Source organism: Schistocerca piceifrons, chromosome X (assembly GCF_021461385.2).
Source record: "Schistocerca piceifrons isolate TAMUIC-IGC-003096 chromosome X, iqSchPice1.1, whole genome shotgun sequence".
Classification (NCBI taxonomy): Eukaryota; Metazoa; Arthropoda; class Insecta; order Orthoptera; family Acrididae; genus Schistocerca; species Schistocerca piceifrons.
The window spans coordinates 741813164-741838970 of NC_060149.1; the positions used below are offsets into that span (position 1 = coordinate 741813164).

Consider the following 25807-nt stretch of genomic DNA (forward strand, 5'->3'; position numbering starts at 1 on the left):
CAGGAAGTTTCACATCAGCACCACTCCACTGCAGAGTGGAAAATTCATTTTTTCCCATATTTATTCACTGTTGTAATTTATGTCCAGCTGCAATATATCTACAGCCTCATCTGAGATAATAAATTACATTCTTTATTAGAGCCTGATGCTTTTGTTGCAGAAGTATTAACTGATGGAGAAGTTAACAGCCTTCCTATTTAATAGTATACCTTTGGTTTGTGATCAATGGCCTTTCCAAAGATCCCTTTGATTGTCTCTGTATTATTGTAGCTTTTGTGGAACAACTTGGGAGATTAATTAACTCCCACCTTGACACCGAGTTCTGTGGTACATTCATGAGGCGTTGAGTTATTGAGAAGTTCATGTGATGACAGGAGGTTGGAGCATATACTAATTTTTATGGGTTCATGTACAGCTAATCTGGAGAGGCCACCATGTTGTGGTAAAAGACAGTCACATCTTCTGCAGTTTTCTTGCCAGTAAATTTGTCCTTCCTGCAGGAGTTGTATACTCTTACAACAGGAACTTTGGAAGGTTGGAAATGAATCTCATGAAAGAGAAGGAAAGAATGTTATCTTAAACTGTAACTTTCAGCTACTCCATAAAGCCTGGATACAATTAGGTTTTACTGTAATACGGAAACCCTCATCAAAATGAGTTTTCCTTCTCCTTTCTCTCTCCTTTGATGATGTGTTCCTGAAAGACAGGATCTGTAGATGGACTTTCTGCAAAATCTGAAATTAAAGAAAATTAATCTGAAATTAAAGAATAAGGCTCAGATGATCTGACACATGCTTCCATTCTTATAAAGTCTTATACCTTCGTTGTTGTAGATGAGGCTGAAACAGTGGATATTGGCATGTGTCTTGCAGTAAACAGTGCTGCAATCATGTGCACCACTTTTCTGTGTAGTCACATCCCCGTTGAATGTCATGTCCATATCCCTGCAGCGGGCAGACATTTACGAAGTTTGTCTGGAAAATACGTATAAAAGTTGAATAATGTCTTTTTGTTACAAGTTGCAGTCACCGCCAGGTGGGACTACTGCTGTAATCAATCCCATCAACGCTCAGTTCGAGTCAGAGCACTCTGCGTGAAGGTGAGACTGTGCGGCAGCTTGTTGACAGTTACCCTTTTTCACCTGCCGTCGGCATGGAGCTCTCTCTGATTGAGGAACAGCGCGTCAACATCAAGTTTCTTGCAAAGCTAGGCAAGAATGGCCGTGAGATTTTTGAGTGTTTGAAACAGGTTTACGGAGACAATTCTCTGAAGGAACCAACCGTGAACAAGTGGTTACAAAGGTTCCGGGATGGCCGAGAAGAAGTGAACGATGATCCTCGCCCAGGATGCCCGTCGACATCAAGTTCCGATGCAAATGTTGAACGAATTCGAGCTTGTGTTCTTAAAGACCGTAGATTGACAGTCAGAATGATTGCTGACGAGCTGTCAATCCCCAAAACAATCGTTCACGAAATCCTGACACAAAAACTTGAAATCAAGAAATTGTGTGCAAAAATCATACCAAAGCTCTTGATGCCAGAACAGAAAGCAAAGAGGGTTGAGTGCTGTGAGGATTGGTTGGAAGCAGAGGAACAAGGGGACTTTCTCAACCGAGTCATCACTGGAGACGAGTCCTGGTTTTACGAATTTGATGTGGAGCTCAAATCTCAAAGCAAGGAATGGAAACTAGCAGGACAACCAAGAACAAAAAGTCGCAAAATTCAAGGTCGAATGTGAAAACAATGTTGATTGATTTCTTTGATTCTAGGGGCATTGTTCACAAGGAATTTGTCCCTCTCGGCCAGAGAGTGAACGGAAATTTTTACGTTGAAGTTCTGACACCTCTCAGAGCTCGTGTGGCCCGAGTTCGACTGGAGCTGGTAAAAGGGGGCAGGTGGATCCTCCTCCATCACGACAATGCGCCCGCTCACATGTCGCTCGTTGTGCGCGAGTTTTTGGCCCGAAGCTCAATCACCGTGACAGACCACCCACTTTATTCACCCGATTTAGCCCCGTGTGACTTCTTCATGTTCCCGAAATGCAAAATGGTGCTTCGGGGGCGGCACTTGGGAGATGTGGAAGCCATCAAGGCGGAAACGACATGGCAACTTAACAACATCACAACTGAAGACTTTCAGCAATGTTATCAACAGTGGGAATGGCGTTGGCAGAAGAGTATCGCGTCTCAGGGCGAGTACTTTGAAGGAGACCCTATTGTAATACCTGAATATTTGTAAAATAAAGTTATTATTCAACTTTTATATGTATTTTCCAGACAAACCTCATATGGCACTGCCCAGCAATGCTACAGTCAGCGCACACACTGGGCTTTTGCCAGCCACGTTCAACAGTCCATCAATCAGACTTCTTGTTTGAGCCCTTGTCTCACTGGACTCCACTTCAACCATCCTCGAGCTCATGCCTCACTGTATCTCACCTTTAACCGTCCTTGAGTTCAGCATCCTGCTGGACCTTGTCTTCAACTGTCCTCGAGCTCACCATCTTGCTAAGCTTCAAGAGTCAGTGACAGACTACAGTGAAGAACATTGCAGTGAAAGCTCAATTTTGACTTTTAACCTAACCAAGTAATGTGGACTCATGTCTTACAAAAATTGTGTTCGAGATTGTTCATTAGGCTTAATAAATGCATTTTCTTCCAGACTAACTTTTTTCCCTGATCACACACTTTGTACTCTGTTTAATAACATATCATGGTACATACATTGTAGTGTATTACTCCACTTGATCACAAATACAGAATGTGGGAACCAAAACAAGTGAAATGATTTGACATGCAAGTGATTCTATTTATATGTGATTTGATTCCAGTCACTGGTATAGTTCCACAATGGCAGCTCATGGGAAAGGAAGGCTTACCACTAAAAGTCAAGAAGAGATACCCTTAGAAACCTTCCCTTAGCTGTTAGGCGACAGATGGTTTGCCATACCTCTCTAAGCTCTTAAGCACTGGACAGTACACATAGGCACAGGAAATATGTCCTTGGAGAACAATAACAGCAGAGTGGAATAGCTTTACAAATACGCAAACTGATGGTAATCTGGCCATGGTAGAAAGAACTTTCCCATGGCCACAAGCACATGCCAGTCAAACATGGAAATTTTGATCACAACATATTTATAAGCAAATTTGTTTGATGGGTGTACGAAGTGTAAACAAGGCAACTTAGTGCAGGTCATAAGTTTCTCATGAAAAACAATCACTCAGTGGCCTACTTCAGATGCCACAAACCACTACAGAGACAGATGCGTCATTACACATATCTTTAATCTTTAAACATGTAGGCAAGCCTCTTAAAACTAGAGTGAGACAGATGCCCCAGATGTAATTCACTAATCATTTTTTTAAATGAACAGCTGTCTACACTTTCCCCCTACAGCATTGGTTTGTACAGTCCTTGTGATCCTCGTGGTTAGACTAAAATCTCTGCAAAGACATGCTGAGTTCCACTGGCATGTTGAACAGCAGTTACTGAGGCATGACCAGTGCTGCACCTCAGGAATCTCAGGTTCACAAGGCAAACATAGCCATTATTGTCAATAAAGTTCTTCTGGGTATGTGACAGCATTGCCAATGAGTAAAATACTCTGATGTTTTGGCCACTGTTGCAAATGGCCGTCCTCAGGGTGTTTCTGCTAATTACTGAATCAGAAAATTTTTAATTCTCATATAATGGCAGAATGGCTGTTACTTAACTCTGATAGGGTATTGAGGATGAGGAGGAGGGGTGTTCAACATCCTTTATTGGTGTTTCCATTATTTCTTTACACTGGTGGAAAGAAATATCCTTGATTCGTGTTTGCTTTATTGCTTGCCACTGGTGGATATAGCCAAATGAGAAATGGGAAGAAGTTGTGACATAGCACCGTTTACTTGCTGCATCTGAGGCATGCCATACTCTGTGTATCTGGAGCCTCTGTGGTCTCCTGCACACCTGTTTGTGTTGTTTTCCATGAGCTGTCATTCCGTATTGCTGTTACTGCTGGCAGCTAAGACACCAGTTGTCAGTACCCGTCATCTCTTTTCACATTTGCACGTCACTTGGCTGTTTCTAGCAGCTCTCTGATCTTCCTCATGAAGGTAAGGGCTCTTTTGCCAGTTTACAGACCTATCACAATTCTATTTGTTTGCTACTCTCATTCTGGTGTTCTGCCACCTATCACTTCGTGTGTTGTCTTATTCGGATATATATTTCATGATCAGACATCAGTGTGCTGATCTAGTTTTTCAGCTGCATCTTTCACTGAGCAAAGAACATCTCTTATTCTCTCTCATTCATTTCATTTGATACTCTTCAGTTCAGTGAGCCCCACACGTCTCCATAAAACACCTTGTTCAGTTAAAATCCATCTACTAACCCAATCACAAACAATATCTCTACCTCCACAGCTGTAACCAATTCCACACACTTTATCCAACAGTCTGTGCACCAATGGGTGGCACATATGTAGTAGCAAACAATTCACCCTAACTACATAGTACCCTTGTCCATCTCTATCCTACTTCTTCTCCCAGTATCCTGTCTGGTGGACTGCATCACTGTGGAAACCATGTTACTTCCACTCGCCACCTCGTGATTGCAGTCTGGTCATTAGCATTTTCTATCTTATCTTAGGTAGACCCGACTGTGAAAATAGCCATGCTAGCCACCTACTTTTCTGCCATCACAGAACAGTATTCCACATAGATATAGCTGCTAACCTTCCTGGATAGATGGACATCACCAAACTGTGGCTAAGTGGCAGTTGGACCATTCAGTTCCTGAATATACTGCTCATCATAACATAGTTGACTTCAATGGCCGCTTCACCACCCATGTCACCATCTTAATCATGCCTCCCCCACCCCCCCCTCCCCACCAAAACTCCCAATGGTAACTTTCCTGCATCTGGATATCATCCCCGCTTTTCTGCTAATTTGTGTTATTTATGTGCCTGTGCTCAATTTATCCTCCATTCAATGAGTAGCAATGTACCCTTATGTAGATATTTATTGTAAAATCTGGAAGAACGGCTGTAATAATACACACATCACTGACCATAGTTAGTTGACAATGCATTTAAACAACAAAATGTGGAAGATTTTAAGTATGAGATCAGATTACATGAAATAGATGCTTGAGGTAGTAAGTAATTGGAGACTGCAGTAAATGGTCTAAGCGGTAAGCATGAATAAGAATTTCATGCTAATGATAAACTTTACCTCTTGGTCATTATTTCTGTAATTTGTGTGACAATATCTGCATTCACACTGACATCAGCATAAAGGTAGAGAGTGTGCCAAACTATTTTATTCATGAAAACAGTTACAGGAACAAACTATCCTATATACCACCCTCATCACTGTAATTTCTCTTCTCCTAATCCTATGGTAGTTCTGTGAACATAATTTTACATAAATTACTTCACTGTAAATAATATTGTAGAAACTTATTTTACTAATATTTTAACAAGAACTGCTAATGAAAATTGATCCCAGGCTCATGTCTTGCATCTACACTCTCACGCAACAATCTTAACCTTTATAGATGTTATATTAAGCACAGCACTGTTCCTCAAATACATTATTCCGTGAAGTCTATCCAAAAAGCAATCACCGTTTTCATGTAGCTTGGAAAGTAGTGGTTGGGAATGGAACAGTCACAACACTGACTCACACAGTAGGACAGTGAACTTAGAGCTGTGACAGTGAGAAAGACCCATTGCATGTCTTTTTGTCTACAACAGTAATTTCAAAATGAGCATTGCAACTAAAAGTCCTGCTGAATGTGAAATCGATTTGGTGACAGTTTTTTATGGCAAATAATCTCAGAGTTGTTGATATTCATTGTGAAATTTGTACTATACATGAACCAACTGTGATTAGTCAAGTTTATGTTTCTTTGAGAGTATAAGAAAAACAGAAAGTGCACTCCATCTGTATTTAGCTATATATTGATACAGAAAACTGATGAAAAAACTCATGAAAACTGGAATTTCATATTATCTCAACTGTTGCACAATTTATTTTTTTATTTATTTTATTTTTTTGCTGTTTTCTCTGATCATTTTGCAAAATATTGTGGCTACCATAAATTCCGAAGGAGGATTTCCAGATGCTGTCATGCACATATTGCAAACTCAGGCAGCATAATTTTATACAGAGGGAATTTCTCATCTCATTAATAGATATGGCATAAGCTTAAATCTGAATGGTAACTATGTAGAGAAGTAATACAAAGGTTTAGACTTAAAAAGTTTCCACAAAATTTTCTTGGACTATTTCAATATTCTGTTTACAATCTGGTGTAGATTACTTTATGATTAGCCTTCATACCTCGTAGATGCCTGCAAATCAAAGGGTGGGCAATTATGTCATTACAATTGACACAGCTATCATGTCATCATCATCAAGTTGTCGTACTCATTGCTGAGCACTGTAACCACATGAACCAAGCATCACCAACCCAAATGGTTACTAGCTTTTTTCAGAGCCTGCTAATGAAGTAGACTGGAGGTGATATAGTTTTGATCTATTCACTTGCTCAGTGCTCCCCTCCTCAGACTCATGCCCTCGATCTTTCATTACATGGTTATTTAAGAAAGACACATGGAGATATTAAGTTGTTTAATAATTGACACATTAGCTCTTCATTCAGTCCATTTTATGCATAACATCCCACACAAGCACCAAAGCTCAAATGCATCAATACAGTGCTTGTCTCTGGCCTTGATAGACCATTTTTCACAGCCATAAAAGAAAGTGAAAAACAAGAGTATTTCAACAAGCTGGATCTCTGTAGTGTTCATTGTCACTCTGTTCTGCCAGATCTTAATGAGCTTTTTCCCAGTCACTAGTCCTTCTGTAATCTACCTTCTTATCTCATCTCCAAAACTTCCCATGTTGCAGATGGTTTACCCACAATAGATGAAAGAATGCACGACTCCTTGTTCTTTAATTGAGCTGTTAGGTGGACCTGTGCCCTTGATCATATATCATGAGTTCGGACTTTGAGATATCCATATGATAAACTAATACCCTTTATTTTTGTCAGCAGCTTGGCAAGTTGTTTTTCACTGCTTACTAAAAGTAAGATGTCATCAGCATATCAGACGTTGTTAATGGTTGTTCCACCAACTGCAATGCCTTTGGTCCAACCATCAAGAGTTTTCTTAATAACATATGTCTGACACAGATATTGTACTGTTGGGTATATAGGACACAACCCTGTGCAACATCTTTAGACACAGTGAAGTAATCAGGCATGCTAGCACTTGTCTTCACAGCTATATGTTGATATAATACACCTTTTCAGTGACAATAGCTACACAGTTTAAAAGCATGGAATATTAACAGGGTTTAAATCTGCTAATAAATGAAATAAACAACTTAAAAAAACATGACTCAGTTACTTTAATTTGATTACAAAAACTGCTCTAGGATAGTTAACCATTATTGTACACTTATTTATTGCTGCAAAATCACATTTCATTAACAAAACTCTAAATTTATTTCTAACATCAATTCTGAAGAACAAATATAATTTACTTATTTATTTGTTGGTTTAGGAAGTCATAAAACAGACATTAAAAAACAGAGTATTCTGACACATCGATTGAATACATTAACACAGCTACAAAATATTCTAGGTATCCAGTACTTTACAATTTGCTGTGCACTTTCACCGATATGTATAATAATTACATTAACTACACAGTTGTCTTTTTTTCTGTATTCTTATACAGTTGAGGAAAAATTGAAATTAAGCAACAGACCCAAATCATTCAGCTTTTAGTGAAACTGAGAGGAAGACTAGAGATATCACATTGTTCAATGAACATGTGGAGCAAAATAGTGTATCTCATTACACTATATGGAAACAATGATGGATGTGTTGACAAACGATACCTGTATGTAAATAAGTAACTGAAAGTGAGCAAATCAGTTATGTGTGGTGGTGATAAAAGGCAGCACAGAAAGCAACTGCATACAAGACACCCCAATGCCTGAAGTCTGGTTTCACAGACTCCTACAAGAATGATGTTCTCTCTCTGCCAGATTCCCAAGGAACCACTCCCCCTCCCCCCTTCCTCTCTCATCATAATATCATTCACGTCATACCAATCGACAATTTTTCCTGCTATGCCAGTAACAGCTCTACAACACTATTCATCACCATTATGTTGAACTATATACATCAAAAAGCATCAATGTTTAATGTCTCTTGTCTTTTCATTGCATTTTGTGAAGGCTTGTCTTTAACAATTAATTGTAGCATTTTGTATTTGTTGTCAATGCTTACAGAAGCAAACAATACTCATATGGTTTGTTCCTGTAGCACTGATGTATAGCACCTTCTTATAAAGCAACAATGAAAGCTTTATTAATTGTGTCTCATGCAGTCATAAATATGGTCTTGATATATTCAACAAAAAGTTTGGAGTAACAGGTGTTGTTGCTGTGGTATACTTTAAGTATTGTCCGCTCTTTAGGTCTTGGAAGTTAATGTATCAGTATTCCTCACACAGTGCAGGAAATTCACACTGTATCAGCTACCAAATGCAAGAATTGAATGTAATTCAAATCAGGGAGACTATGGTGTGTATATACAGCATCTAATTCAAAATTAACGATGATTGAAGCACTGAAAGATGAAATAAAATCCAGTTTTTAATTTCTTACAAGCAATGGCAACAATTTGGCATAATAGTGTAAATTACTCATAAATAGTTTGACAGTGGTGATGATAGAAGTGGCGTGATTTAGCATAGACAGGGTGGAGGTCAGTAAAAACAACAAAAATTGTTAAACAATTTTAGATTACCTGATTTACAGATGTGCATAATGTACTGGGTGGTTATGAAGCAATTTGTGCTTTATGTTGAATCGAACAGCACAAACAGTAAAATTACTGATGGAATGGATGTTAAACTCTTGCTTGTTCACTCCTGAATTCTAAAATGTTTGTAGTAAAATGTGCATTTTTCTCTCATTTTTCTTTTTCCTGCATACAAGTAAAAAATCCTCTTGTGATGGAAAGACTGGTATTATGTTCCTTCTTAATTTGATGTCTGTTGCTATTGTTCATGCCTATATTTACTGTTGTATTTCAGAACCTGGAGAGGTTTTGTGAACACATTCATTCAGGAGAGTTATTCTTTATATGATATAGTTTCTGTCACCATAATATCTTTTAAAATATCATTTCAAACTATTGAAGAGTGTGGTTAGGTGTTTCTGTGTTTAATTTGCCATTTGCTATATGGCCCAATAATGATTTCAACTATCAGCTGAATAGCAGATGTGAAGCAAACCAATTATTTTGGTTTTGTAGCGAATAAACTACTTGACCTAGAGTGTGGAACAAGTGATACTGTTTAGTGTTGAAGGAATTACAAAAGTATGACTGGAAAACACATAGGTATTCAATAACTATTGCATTTTCCAAGGAAAGGGGCACTGTTGCAAAAGCAGATTGGAACCTTCACAACGTATTTTAAAAAATCTGCAGAAATCAAAACAATGATTCACTGTAGTTTTCTTACCAGTTACATTTATCTTGTCTTCCTACATATTGATACATTGTTTAGTTGTTATTTTTATACATTCTTAGAACCTTATCTACACAATATCCGAAACATACAAATATATATCAAACCAACCCCACACACACACACAAACACACACACACACACACACACACACACACACACAAATCTAGCTCTCTCTCTCTCTCTCTCTCTCTCTCTCTCTCTCTCTCTCTACAATGTCAAACCTTAACGCATTAGCTCAGTCTTAAGTCAGCATTAAAATTACTTCACATTCCTAAGGTAAAACATAACAGCCCTCTGCCAATACTTTACAGTACCATTTCACAAGTCTCTCTTCTATTTGATGTGCTCAATTTGCACTTACAGATGACTTCAATGATTTCAGATACGGGAATCTGATATGCAAAGCCTTCTGTGGCCCTAGTCTATAATATATTTATTTGTAAATATCGTTCATTACTATCATCAAACTTTGTGCACTGAAACCAGTCAGCTAAACATTTTGCGAGATTGTGGAGGTGCAATCATACTGACTGAAACACAATAAATAACATTTACACTTGGCAACCACCATGTTGTGTATATCAAATAAATGCAGATGAATTCAGAATGCCGTCATTAAATTACTGAAATGCTGGTTTCTTCCTTAAAACAAATCAGGCAGTTGTATTTGTTCCTAAAATCAAACATCAATTGAAGAAGATCCTAAAATCAAACATCAATTGAAGAACCAGTAGCAAATCTAAGAAATGGTTTTCCCATCATACCTAGCATTATGGAACCAAAAGGAACCTGTCCACACAGGATGAAATAGAAGACTATTAAAAAATTAATTTTCCATTCAGACAGGTGGAATTTGTTTAGAGTTACACTCAAAGAAACTATCCTGAGAAATAGAAGTCATACAATTACACAAACAAACATTCCCCTCCACCCACCCATTCACTTTTTTTTTACTTCCCGAATTTCCCAATCTATCTCACGGCTCTTACAAAATGCACAACAGTTCATTTCTTTTGATACTATGAAGAAAAATTGCTGAAATCAGTTTTAAGTTTTATTGTTGGTGTCTGTGAAGGAAAGGTCTTCGCTGCGGCACTATCAGCTCTCAATTTCTGTTGAGTTTTTTGACTTGACCTTACAGCCGACTCCAGTTTTGAACGTAGTTCAGTTGACTGACTCATTAATGACTTAAACTCCTATTAAAAAGACAGGAAACAAATATTAGAAAAGTTTAAACACAGTTAACTAACAATGACTATTACAAAATAAGATCCTGTACAATAAAATTAGCATACAGATATATTTCACACATTGTGAAACACTATAATAATCAGATCATGTTAAACAAATAAACAAACAAATATAAACAAATATTATTTTAAGATAGATAGTCTATAAAAAACACAACAGGTCTGTTTGACCAGCACTTCTAACTGTACAATAGTTTCTGACTAATTGCACACCATAAGTTTCAACTCCCATGCATTTTCAATTGGGTTCATATCAGCAGATACCATAGGTATTCCATTTGACTGATTTCTGCCTCCTGTAAGAAGGTGTTAATATGGTATGCACAGTGTACTGGCATTTGATGTTCTTGAAAGACAAACTCTTTGCCAAAATGTTGACTGTAGGGTTGGACAATAGGGTGAAGGGTCCTGTTCCAAAAATGTACAACTCTCAAGTTACCATAACTAATGATGTATGTACAAAGACTTGCACATGACACCAGCCCAAAACACAACAGACCCAGCTACCTGCTGATTACATCAGACTTCATCCTGAGATGTGCACTCATTTATGATGATCATCAGTGTTAGACAGATCCTACACTTGTTGTGAAGAGAATCCAATGCCACACATCCAGGTACTACTGAGGTGTTCCCTTGTCCATCTCCTTTACACACCAAAGTGCTGGGCAGTTTGTACTACTGTTTGTAATGACTGCCTACAGGCCAAATGGATCGTGTGGAGAAAGTTGGGTACTGTACGGGTCATCACAGCCCTTCCAGCTGCCTCCACAAAGGCAATGGGCATTTATGTTACACTCTTCTCATGATAAATAGAAACCATAATTTGGAGGTAGCGATAATTAGCTCCTGTTGTTAATAGCAGGCAACCACTATGAGGCAGATCTTCAATATTTTAAACTGACTACAGCAGTTGAATGTTCAGATGATGACTGTGGTGTGACCAATTCAGTGGACAACTACCAGTGTTGACAATCCTTGCCATAAACTGACAATGTGAGCGATGTCTAAGTTTGAAATAACCCTTATAGGTGTGCTGTCACACTTAACAGTGTCTGCACATGTGATTCTGTCCCTTTTCTTGTTCACAATTTGAGATACAATACACTCTGAACTACACAGAGATTACTTGTTCATTTGTATCTCCATAACACAGGTGGTTGTAGATAAAGATAAAAATCAAGATACAAAAGTCAAGTCGCATCTACAATATTTTGCCCAGAATTTGTTGCTCAGCAAAGATTTATAAAAGTAACATAATATGTTCCCTGAATTAAAGGATTCATCTCATTGCTCGAAGTTTCCTAAATTCACTGAAATTATCCATGGTCTAATTTCATTTTTCAGGGAGAAATTTAATGGATTCAGTTACATAACTGTACAAAACACCTGGCAATACCACCACAACTGGTTTATCAGTCAATAAATACCTCATAAGCACAATGCTATTTCCTCTAATAGTACTGGAGCACTTTCTCAAAGTGACTATGACCAGTGACATGTCTGGAGATCCCTAAGCAGTGATGGGATACCAACCTGAATGTCGCCCACCTTACAGCCCAACAACCAGGAGTGATGGTGTGGGGTGCCATTTCACTTTATAGCAGGACCCCTTTGGTTGTCTCTGTGACACCCTAACAGTACAGCAGTACTTCAACAATATTCTATGCCCCGCTTTGTTGCCCTTCATGGCAAGCCATTCTGGTCTTACATTTCAGCAATATAATGCCTGCTGCACATGCTGAGAGTTTCTACTGCCTATCTTCGTGTTTGCCAATGCCCACCTTGGCTATCAAGTTCACACTTGAAGCATTATGGACAGGACCCTCCAATCAGCTCAGGATTTTGACAATATAACATGCCAATGGTACAGAATCTGGCACGATATCCCACAGGAGAACATCTAAAAACTATCAATCACTGCCAAGCCAAATAATTATTTTTATTTGTCTGTATGTGTACATCACATCTATTGATTTCCACCTCATTTGGACAATTCCTTAGGCGTGCGTAACTTTTTTTTTTTTTCATAGAGTGTACACTGTGACCCAGGTATGAATCTGTACTTCTCTCAACTACCACATCAAGGAAAGGCTGTTGGCCCTCTTTTTTAAGCTCCATCATGGATTTTAAATTACTATGGATACAGTTTAAATATTCTACAAACTTTAAGTTTTTCCGCTTTATGTACCCGCTCCACAAACGTGTTGACCGTGTACCAATAAAAACACATTGGTTTCAACTCGGCAGTTTCTAGTGCTTTTGCTTCAAAGTATTCCATTTATAAGTTTGCCACAAAGGGAATAACGGACTAGCCATCACCACACCACTGACATTTTCACAATATTTTCTCTTGAAAAGGAAATAAGTTAATGTCAGAAAATGCCTAAAACGTTCTGTAAAATAATCATCAAGCTTTTGTGAAATTACTTCCAAGGAATTAGAAACTGGTAATCTCAAAAAGAGGGAGAGTACATCAAAACTGACCATAATATCCTTACCCTGAAGCTGCAATTAACTGAGGTAATGTACAAAGTCAGCCGAGTTGTGAATGTGATATTCACACTTCCTCACATATTTGCAGAGAAAGCATCTCAGGTATTTTGCCAGCTGGTAAATGAGCCAGTAAAACTAACTACGGGTCTTGGAGGAATTCCTCCCATGCATACCCTATGAAGGTTATGTAGCCATGGTGACATTGCTGCTCATTTTCTAAGATCTTTAATGATGTTACATAGCAAGCCTGACTCACTGAGAAGAATCACCATCTCTCTCTTGATTTTATTTGTAGGAGCAGCATCTATCTGTCTATAGGCAACATCATTTAAAAGATAGAAAATCATCTTACTGCAGTCCACATGTGACATTAGGACCATCACATTGCCCATGTCCACTGTAACAACACAGATTTCTTAATGTTACTTGTTCTTCCTTGGAGACAATGGATATTAGCATTGGCGCCTAGGTAACTGATCAATCTAGTGGGAGAGAAGCTACAACATGCTCCATGAAGCTGGTGTAATATACTAAGTGGGAATGAAGTTTAGCCAGCCCTTTACCAAGAATCTTCCTGTATCCTCATCCAGATGTTTCTCAGGGAGATTAATTACAGTAGAGCTCCCTGCACCATGTCTTGACTTTTTGTGCACATGACCAAATTTTTCTCTCTGGCTTGCAGATATTTCCAAATGCATTGATTCTGCTTGTGATCATATTATATTGTCAACCAGTTCCCAAGAATCTGCTGAGTGTGTCGCTGACATGTAGGGGTGAATACGAAAAAGCTCTTTTGAAGTGACATTCAGCACTCATTGGGTGTCACAAATTCTCTCTCATACCAGAGCCAGAGTGGCATGGCATATAATCTTATTTGCCACTGATGTTTTAATATGATGTTTGACTTTGGCACATGCAGGTACATCTTGTTAGAACATCAGCATACTGAGAAGGCAACCTTTCTTCTGGCGGAGCTTATCCAACTTGTGTATGTTACGGAACATTTCCTCCCTGCTGAGTGAAGAGATGTCATTGGTTTCCACAGCACAATTGATTAATATTGCGCTTCTGGGTGTTCTGCCAAGTTGTTTCCACTTTATCCACAATTATTCAACAACTTACCCAGCTATCTTCTTCAGGTGCTGTGATGTGTACTGTTATGTGTACTCACTGCCTGGACTCCAAACAGACTGTGAACCACTGTTGGTCTCATGCCACTATTTATACCAGAGTTTAACTCCCAACACCCACTATGGCCTCTGATGCTCTTTTGTTTTTCAGAGCTCGCTCTGATAGTCCAAGAAATGCAAATTCCATCAGCACTTTCCAGCTCTGGCAGATGTGATGGCGAAAAAGATCTTTTTGAACTGAGTGCTAGACGCCAGCCTTGTTTAAACTGAATCCCCCATTCCTGTTTATTAGGGTTTCCAACATCTTTATTTCAATAGACCCTGAATTATGCTGTCCTATAAACTTGGAATTTTACACAAGGATACTGGTCTCATCGTACTTCATTTTATGGTTATATTCAAGGCAATGATGGTGATAGCTGATTTGCTTGGTTGTTATAGTCAGATGTGTCACTGATGTTCCTTGTATCTCTCTTCAATTCTTATGATAGTCTGCTCCACGTAAGACATACAGCGTTCACATTGCATGCAATGACCACCCAGATAGTCTTTAACATTACTAAGAATACTTTTTATCTTAGTTGAAGGTAGTGAAATATACTGGATGCCACATTTCAGTAGAAGTCTACTGATATTTTTGGTTATTGGACCAGTATAAGGTAACTGACTAATTTTGACTTCTCTTCCCCAGTCAGTCTCGATCTCTTTCACAGGCATACTGGATTTTGACTGCACTGCCCATTTAATTTGATGATCTGAGAACCCATTCCTTTGTAACACTATTCGTAGGTGTTGTAATTCTTTGGAAAGGCTCTCCTTGTCTGAAAGTGTTCCGAGCACTATTGACCATAGTCTTAAGCACTGAATTGCTTTGTAGTGGATGGTGATAGCTCAAAGCATGGAGATAAGAGGTCAGTACGTGTAAGTTGGAGTCTACACAGTGAGTAAATATAACAACAAAACTTGCAGCACCTGAAAAAGGAAGCCGGTTAGTTATCAAAAAATTTTGCAGAACATTCAGAAACACAGCATTAATCAATTTTGCTGAGAAAACCTGAGAGATCGTATCACTTCACCCTATGGAGGGAAGATGTTTGTTAACATACATAATTTGGATAAGCTCCACAAGAAGAAAGGTCAACTTCTAAATATGCAAAACTTTCTAAAAAGGTGTTGAGATGAAGAAGTTGTACCTATGTAAGCTAAAATCAAACATCATTTTAGGAACACCACCACTGGACTTCAATACAGACACACATAATCCGATGTGGATCTCGCAGGAGAGTAGTAAAGCAAGCTACCACAGGCTGAATATGCAAAGCACTGTATATACAGAACCACTGAATGTGGTGTTTACCTGGGCTGGGCCTTTCAGTTCTTACACTAATTTCAACTACTGCCAACCTGGCTTCACCTCACACCATGCTCTGTCTCCACATGCTTAGCTGTTCACTACTTCAAGCTGGTCACATTTGTGTATTTCTCCAAAGCTCACCTCTATGCGGTGTTCAGACACACTAATCGCCCATAGGTTGACTCGACATCAAGTTTCTTTCACTCTTCTGGGGTTCAGTTCCACATCTTTACAGTCAGGCTACCATCAGAGTTACTTTTAAGTCGAGATTGACAGTTTTCTGGTGTTGCCTTGCACTGTGCAGGTACAAAAATGGTGGCATAGGATGTTCTTACAAATTTGATGTCGTCCTTTTTTTCATGGCATTAGTTTGTGGCCACCATGCATCTGCCATTTTTGAAATGTTGGCAAGAGCAGTTGCATCTGCAGGAGCAGCAACAAAATCTGAAGGAGAAACAGATACAGAGGCAGGAACTGCTCAACAGTAGGTGAAATTCCTCTGCACCCGTGCTGCAATAGTGGCACCCCCAACACTGGCTTTGAGGAGTCTGCTGAAAGGTGGGAGAATTATCTGTGCCAGTTCTTGCTGCACTGCCATGTAAAGTGTACTGTCGATCCACAGCCTCGTTACTGTCCAGCAGTATGAAATCGTGCAAAATTTGATGTCCTCCAGTGAGTCTGCAAAACTTAACTACAGGAGCTCTGTCAGTTGCTCATGCAGTATTTCAGACATCAAACCTATATGGTAGTGGCACAGTTGCAGTTTAACTAGCACCCAAAGTGCTCTGGGCAGTCATATGTGGCCTGGATCCCCGACCTGCAAGGTCTTTCATGCAAGGGTCGGTTTAAATGTCCTTAATGTGCTACTTCATATGTGGACTCACTAATTAGGGACACAATTGTCTGGTTAGCACCTGACCCCAAGGTCCAAACTAAGGCACCGGTGTTGTTCGACCCCTTCTTAGCTGGAGCTGCCCAATTTGCTGAATCCCATCAACTAACGGCAATGGCAATTTTCTGACAATTGGCAGATGGCAAAATTAGATATGCATGGTAAGCAGCTACCGGTGCCTCATGGGCTTGACTAGGCAACTGCACTTTCCTCTGAGCCGCCCCCCCCCCCCCCCCCCCCATGTGATTATGTCTTTGCCAATTTGAGGATGATGCTGTCGCAGCATTCCCTGCCTTCATCTGTGGGAAGCCCAGTATGCACAAGACAAAGAGTTGTGGACCCCACTTGCAATCTTTTTCAGGCTTTTGGCATCGCTCTATGTACAAGTCCTGTCCCAATTGTCATGTGGTACATGTTAGACAGGATTGCCCATATGTTTCTGGTACGCCAAAAAGTAGGCCATTTGTGATTAGATTCCGACAGTTGGTGAGCTGCAGGACGGTTGTTGGTGGCCTCCTTGTTTCCCCTGGACACAGGGGCTGCCTCTGACACCCCTCAAGCATTATCCCAGTGTATTCCACTAATGCTGCTCATGAATTGGTGACTGACTGAGTTTCAGGTAAATATGGGAGCAACTGTCAGCCTCACTAACTGTCAGTCTAACTAACTTAGAAACATACACGCTCTTGGGTCACTCTTGTGTTGCAACGGACACAATGTTAAGTTATGTCTTATGGTAAAAACAGTGTATTCTTTACTTTTTTTGGAGTGTGGGGGCGGGAGAGAGGGTGGCCAATTCTTTGTCTCAGCATATTAAAAGAATGTGGAGTAGCAACTTACATTAACTCACTGTTGGCACAAAATATTTTTCGGTTAAATGCCTTTTCTGCTTTTGGCTTTCAGTACTGGGCAAAGAACATTTAGTGTCTAAATCTGTCCCTTTACAACAAGATACAACCAGCTGTTTGAGAAAACCTTGGGTTGGGCAATAAATTTCAAGGCACACATCTTCCTTAAGCCAAGAGTAATACTTAAATTTTGTCACCACCATCCCATTCCCTTCGCCATGTGTGACGAGGTCAAGGAAGAGTAGCAGCATTGGCAAGACCTCGGCATCATTCCTCCTGTTTCATCAAGTCAGTGGGACACACTGGGGCCACACACATGGTGATGATTCAGAACACAGATGGCACCTTGTTCCTTTGCAACAATTTTAAACAACAGGCAATGTGTCGTGGACTTGTATCCAGCTCCACAGCTGAATAAGTTGCTGGCACAATTGCCAGTGGGCCAGTATTTTTCTGCATAGCACACCCGCACAGTAGCCATTGGATACCACATCTTGCAGTTTCTTGGTGCTCAAAACCCCCTTTGGGCTTTATCAATTTAATCATCTGTCCTTTGGAATTCCATCTGCACCAGGAATTTATCGACGATATTTGGAGCAGTTGATTCAGGACATTCTCTGGGGCAAAATTGCCCTGGTGGCTTCTGGTTCATGGGCTGCATGCATGAGGGCATTTACGAAATCTGCAGGTGGTTTCCCAATGCCTTCTGGAGAATGGTCTTCACTGCAAATTGGAAAAGGCACTTTTTCCCCCAAAGGGACATTTTTTGGGTCATGTGCTTAGCAAAGATGACCTCTTTTCTACAGATGAGCACAACAAAGCCACTGACAACTTGCAGATGCATAAGAACCTCAAGGAGCTCCAGTTCCTTTTGGACAAGATTTCTTGTTATGCTAAGTTCATTCCCCAGGTCATGCACACTTGCCATCCTCATAACTGCCTTTGCCAGAAGAGCATCAAATTTGTACGGTCTGTGGATAGCCAATGGGCTATCCAGTCCTTTAAGCACTGTTTGTGCTCTGCTCCCTGTTTGGCTTCTTTTACACCACTTAAATCACTAACCTTGGCAGCTAACATGTCCAAGTATAGCGTAGGTGTGGTCCTGTCACATCAGAACCTAGATAGCACTGAGCAGCCCATCACTTATGCATTGAAGACACTTTTTGTGATGCAATCTAATCATTTATTGGTGGTAAAAGAATCACTCGCTATCATTTTTGGCATAAAAAAGTTTCATGTTTTCTTGTATGGAGTGAAGTGCCTACTCTTCACCAACCACAAGCCACTGGCTTCCTTATTTGGCCCTCATTCCAAGCTCCCAGATAGGACTGCCCACTGACTGCAGGTGAGCACTCTTTCTCAGTGCTATGACATTCATTACCAGTCCACTACCCAGCAGGAACTATCATGGTTGCCAGCGGGACCAGATCCAGAGTTCAACTAACAAGAGGCTTTCATTTTGACATTGTATTATACCTTTTAGCAGACACTGGTCAATTTTTCTTTGTTGGTGCTGGAGGTTATGCCCACTATGGCTGCTGCCCTGTTTTATCGGAAAGTAGTTTCACCAGCCTGGACAAGATGGGCCGAGCGCGCTCCTTCAGGAGCAGGGTTGGCATGGCCTATGTTTCTTTTCTCCTACATAATTGCCTCAATGTGATCCAAGGGATCTTCATGTCTGCCATTGATGAGCAAAGCTGTTGAGAAGCTGTCCCTCCATTGTTACATCCTCACATACTCCAGCTGCTGCATGGATCAAACTGGGGCATGTAGGCTTTGGCACAGCATCACACCTACTGGTTGGTGATCAATCACGATCTTGAACATCATGTGCAGGCTTGTATGGATTGTGAAAAGAACCAAGCTCCGCCACCTAGTCAGTTTCTCCCTTGGCTGGTCCCACAGCACCCTTGGGAGCGCTTCCACAGCAACTTTGTGGGGCCCTTTTTGGGAAGCATGAAGTTGCTGGTAATGGATGCTTTGTCCTATTTCCTATATGTTGCCAAACTGTTTTCCATGACATCAAGAGCTACTATTCACACATTGTGTATCATTTGCTCTATTAAGGGCTCCCCCTCAGACCCTTGTACCTGGTAACGGCTGGAAATTTGAGTCATGGAGTTTGAAGATTTTTGAATCCACAATGATTTCCAGCATCTGACTACCAGCCCCTTTCATCTGGCTTCTAACTAAGAAGTGGAGTGCTTTTTGTGTGAAAATTCAAGACCCAAATGAAAAAGTCTGTGTCTGCATTGTCCCACGATGATGCACTTTCTAGCTTTCTCACCATGTACCAATCAATGCCCATTAACAGGTGCAGTCTGGTGGGACATTTGCATGTGCACAGGCCATGGGATCATATGGATTTGTTGCACCCTGAGTTGCATGCCCTGGACAGTTTACTGTGATTTCATCAGAAGGCTGCTTTTGGGCCCAGTCTTTCAGCTGGTGGCAGGGATGATGGCTCCCAGGTCTAGTGGTGGGCCACGAAGGCCGGAAGTTGTTTGTGAAGGATGTCAATTGGGAACAGCTGACTGGTCCTTCCAATCAGTTGCAAGCTTTTGGACTCATGACATAGCCATCTCTGAGCAAGCCAGGCAACGGGTTCGGTCGTGACATATTCCTGGTAGGAGCTCCCAATTCCAGCAATGTGCATACCTGCTGCCATCCCCATTGTGCCCTCTGCCAACCTACTTTTGCCTACAGAAGTGCAAGAGGCAATCATTTCTGAGACTTCCGCTACAAGGCCCATGGTGTTGGAACCATTGCCTTCCTTTATCTACTCGCCTGTGAATGTGTTCCCGTATGCTCAGTTGATCAGTCACTCACATCGGCTGTACTTGTGTTTTTCTTTGTGCTCGCCTCTTTGTGGTGTTCAGGCTCTCTGCTTCCCTGTAGTTTGACCTACAGATAAAGTTTCTTTCCCTCTGCTGGGGTTCAGCTCTGGGCTTTGCAGTCAAGCTGGCACCAGCTAGTATACTTACTTTGTTCTGACAGTGGGAGTTTTGTGGCATTGTCATGCCCTGTGCAGATACAAAAATCTTAGTAACACACAAGCAGCAAACAAGATTATGTGCTATGCAAGCCAGACTCTAGTACAGGAAAGACTTCATGACATCCAATGAATACTCAATGTCACTGCAAAAGAACTTCTTGAGCTCCATCTTTACATGTTGGCCACACTCTATGCAGATTATTGGGAATTGACCGACAGCACTATATGAACACAGTTCGAATCAATGTAGTTGAAAATGTCTCCAAGCCACAAAGCAAACCTCAGTCACACAAAAAGTCAAGACAATATTCAGAGAGGCATACTATAATTAATCTCCCTGACATTTCACATAAATTTTCTCAGCATGTTATAGTCTTAGGTGGAGATTTCAATTTACCAGATATAGACTGGGACACTCAGATGTTTAGGACGGGTGGTAGGGACAGAGCATCGAGTGACATTATACTGAGTGCACTATCCGAAAATTACCTCGAGCAATTAAACAGAGAACCGACTTGTGGAGATAACATCTTGGACCTACTGATAACAAACAGACCCAAACTTTTCGACTCTGTATGTACAGAACAGGGAATCAGTGATCATAAGGCCGTTGCAGCATCCCTGAATATGGAAGTTAATAGGAACATAAAAAAAGGGAGGAAGGTTTATCTGTTTAGCAAGAGTAATAGAAGGCAGATTTCAGACTACCTAACAGATCAAAACGAAAATTTCTGTTCCGACACTGACAATGTTGAGTGTTTATGGAAAAAGTTCAAGGCAATCGTAAAATGCGTTTTAGACAGGTACGTGCCGAGTAAAACTGTGAGGGACGGGAAAAACCCACCGTGGTACAACAACAAAGTTAGGAAACTACTGCGAAAGCAAAGAGAGCTCCACTCCAAGTTTAAACGCAGCCAAAACCTCTCAGACAAACAGAAGCTAAACGATGTAAAAGTTAGCGTAAGGAGGGCTATGCGTGAAGCGTTCATTGAATTCGAAAGAGAAATTCTATGTACCGACTTGACAGAAAATCCTAGGAAGTTCTGGTCTTACGTTAAATCAGTAAGTGGCTCGAAACAGCATATCCAGACACTACAGGATGATGATGGCATTGAAACAGAGGATGACACGCGTAAAGCTGAAATACTAAACACCTTTTTCCAAAGCTGTTTCACAGAGGAAGACCGCACTGCAGTTCCTTCTCTAAATCCTCGCACAAACAAAAAAATGGCTGACATCGAAATAAGTGTCCAAGGAATAGAAAAGCAACTGGAATCACTCAATAGAGGAAAGTCCACTGGACCTGACGGGATACCAATTCGATTCTACACAGAGTACGAGAAAGAACTTGCCCCCCTTCTAACAGCTGTGTACCGCAAATCTCTAGAGGAACGGAGGGTTCCAAATGATTGGAAAAGAGCACAGATAGTCCCAGTCTTCAAGAAGGGTCGTCGAGCAGATGCGCAAAACTATAGACCTATATCTCTTACGTCGATCTCTTGTAGAATTTTAGAACATGTTTTTTGCTCGCGTATCATGTCATTTCTGGAAACCCAGAATCTACTATGTAGGAATCAACATGGATTCCGGAAACAGCGATCGTGTGAGACCCAACTCGCCTTATTTGTTCATGAGACCCAGAAAATATTAGATACAGGCTCCCAGGTAGATGCTATTTTTCTTGACTTCCGGAAGGCGTTCGATACAGTTCCGCACTGTCGCCTGATAAACAAAGTAAGAGCCTACGGAATATCAGACCAGCTGTGTGGCTGGATTGAAGAGTTTTTAGCAAACAGAACACAGCACGTTGTTATCAATGGAGAGACGTCTACAGACGTTAAAGTAACCTCTGGCATGCCACAGGGGAGTGTTATGGGACCATTGCTTTTCACAATATATATAAATGGCTTAGTAGATAGTGTCGGAAGTTCCATGCAGCTTTTCGCGGATGATGCTGTAGTATACAGAGAAGTTGCAGCATTAGAAAATTGTAGCGAAATGCAGGAAGATCTGCAGCGGATAGGCACTTGGTGCAGGGAGTGGCAACTGACCCTTAACATAGACAAATGTAATGTATTGCGAATACATAGAAAGAAGGATCCTTTATTGTACGATTATATGATAGCGGAACAAACACTGGTAGCAGTTACTTCTGTAAAATATCTGGGAGTATGCGTGCGGAACGATTTGAAGTGGAATGATCATATAAAATTAATTGTTGGTAAGGCGGGTACCAGGTTGAGATTCATTGGGAGAGTGCTTAGAAAATGTAGTCCATCAACAAAGGAGGTGGCTTACAAAACACTCGTTCGACCTATACTTGAGTATTGCTCATCAGTGTGGGATCCGTACCAGATCGGTCTGACGGAGGAGATAGAGAAGATCCAAAGAAGAGTGGCGCGTTTCGTCACAGGGTTATTTGGTAACCGTGATAGCGTTACGGAGATGTTTAATAAACTCAAGTGGCAGACTCTGCAAGAGAGGCGCTCTGCATCGCGGTGTAGCTTGCTCGCCAGGTTTCGAGAGGGTGCGTTTCTGGATGAGGTATCGAATATATTGCTTCCCCCTACTTATACCTCCCAAGGAGATCACGAATGTAAAATTAGAGAGATTAGAGCGCGCACGGACGCTTTCAGACAGTCGTTCTTCCCGCGAACCATACGCGACTGGAACAGGAAAGGGAGGTAATGACAGTGGCACGTAAAGTGCCCTCCGCCACACACCGTTGGGTGGCTTGCGGAGTATCAATGTAGATGTAGATGTAGACGAACAACCGAGTGAGGATAAAGTGAAGAGCCTTGCTAAAGAGCTAAATTTCACATCTAGTCCTAAAATGTTATGAACAGCAGATTATATTAGCTCTATAGAGCATACTGTAGCTTCTTTGTCACCAGAAGCAGCAGAAGAGGTTCACTGCGAAACCTGTTGACCACTTACCAAGATGCAAATGCTAAGACCCAACATCTCATAAAGAAGAATGAGTAGCGCTGAGAAATATGTGGGAGGTTAAGGCAACTATAGTTGTGCCAGCTAAAAAAGGCAATGCTACTGTGCTAATGTCACATGTGAACTACAGTAAGAAGATTCTTGATCAAAAGATGTAGCTACCTACAGACAGATAGATGTCGATCCTACAAATAAAACTGAGAGGAAGATGAATCTTCTTAATGAGTCAGGCTTGACATGTAACATCATTAAGGGTTGTTACACTGGTGCCAGCTGGATGACATCCTTTGTATGGCATCGTGTCACTGGTCGAATAATCAGCAGGTACAGCAGTTTGGCAAGTCTAATAGTGACAACCACCCCAACACAGCACTGCAGCTGATGGAACTACACTGCCACACTTTCTGTAGATTCCAATCACTCTTCAGACAATATCACATTACAGTGAGTGCCAATGAGCAAGCAGCTTGTCATCTTGACCAGCGGCAGCCAACCACACGAACTGAGCGCATTCATCCACCTGACAGTATAACCAGTGCCACCTGGCCTCTACAGTGGGTCTACACTCAGTCCACAGTGAGTTCACAGCAAGAGCATGGTCCAACCAGTCCATGGTAAGAGTTCACACTAAAAAGCCAGTGATCTACCATCCACAGCAATCATCAGAGAGTGGTACCACTGCCAGAGAAGTGAAGCTTCATGGTCTTTTTAGACACACAAGGAAGCATTCCTCTATGATCCAAAGTCATATGGGCACACAGACATACCAGGTGGCAAAATAACAGAGATGCATTCTTCACAAATATGTGGGGAAGCATGAACACCACATTCACAACTCGTTGACTTTGTATGCCATCTGAGTCAATTTCAGCTCAAGGATAGGGATATTATGTTCACATAGTCTCCCTCTTTATGAGAGTTTCACTGTTCGATTCCTTGGAACTAATCACTGAGCAGTTTGAAGATTATTTCACAGAACTTTTTGAGCATTTTTTTGACAACTTATTTCCTTTTCCTGTTCATCAGGAAATATGAACAAACCAATGGTGTGGCAATGGGTAGTCCATTACAGCCTTTTGTCATGAATTTATTCATGGAACACTTTGAAGGAATGGTACTAAAAACTGTCAAGTCAAAACTAATGTGGTTCTATTGGTATGTGGATGACACATTAGTGGTGTGTGACTACAGAAAGCGGAAAAACTTGAAGAGTTCCTAGAAAATTTAAACTCGATCCATAGTAATGTAAAATCCATGATGGGACTTGAAAATGAGGGCCAACAACCTTTCCTCAATGTGCTTGTTTAGAGAAGACTGGATGGATCTCTGGGTCACAGTGTATGTAAAAAGAACTGTGCACACTGACCTCTATCTCCATGCCTCAAGCCATCACCATTTGTCACAAAGAAATTTGGTGCTTGATCCATAGAACTCAAACACTTCCAAATAAGGAGTACCTTGTCAGAGAATTACAACACCTACGAATAGGGTTCTGAAGGAACAGGTACTCGTACCATCTAACTGAATGGGCAGTACAATCAAAATCAGATACACCTGAGAAAGGGGATGAGACTGAGGAAGAGAAGTAAAAAATCAATAAGCTGCCTCATGTTGGCCCAATATCTGGAATGATCGGTTGACTCCAATGGAATCATGGTATCAGAAATATTTTGCTCCCTTGTCACAAAGAGGTTGTAGGATGGGACTCATCAATTTGGCTCAAACAGTGTGAGCAGAAGCAGGTACATGCTCCTTTCAAGTTCCTACAATATCTCCCCTGAGTGGGCCATAGTAAATAGTAAGACCCACCGTGAAGATTTTGAGTAGAGTGTGGGGGATACCCCCCACCCCCTCACATCAATGATGTGGCCCAGTGGTCGAGGGCACTGTCTGGCAACTCACCGGCTTGGATTCTATTCTCACTGCTACAGTTTCTTTTTCTTTTTTTCCCCTTTTTATTTCATTCCTCGCACTCTTTAACTATCAATTATTAAATTTAAATACATTTAAGCAGTTCAATTTATATATGCAAAAGTAATATATTCAATTTAATTTGATTAATTAATAAATTTAAACAGGGATTATTGTAAATGATACATTTCTGAATTATATTTACTGTACAGTGTGCTTTGTGATTTCAACCGGTCTTCAGTAGCAACATTCTGTTGTCATCCTAACCCCACACTACCCTTTTTCTTTGTTCTCTTTCATGCACTCAGAGCACATGGCTCTGGCAACAGTTCCATATCCCCTATAGTTGGCCCTTACTATACCTTTTTTCCGACTGTTTGTAACCCTCTACAGTTGTTAACAGTGTCTCATCACACCTCTGTAGCAATTTTCC

At 40.7% G+C, this 25807-nt stretch overlaps 1 protein-coding gene across 1 annotated transcript in view; it reads right to left on the reverse strand.

Moving 5' to 3' along the window:
• Window positions 1-9531: 9531 nt before the first annotated feature.
• The window catches only part of LOC124721176 (HEAT repeat-containing protein 5B), a 478541-nt gene continuing 462265 nt past the window's right edge, over window positions 9532-25807 (reverse strand). The window contains exon 38 of the mRNA XM_047246010.1: window positions 9532-10748. Coding sequence (XP_047101966.1) covers window positions 10572-10748 — 177 coding nt within the window. The 3' untranslated portion in view covers window positions 9532-10571. The remainder of the gene's footprint in view (window positions 10749-25807) is intronic.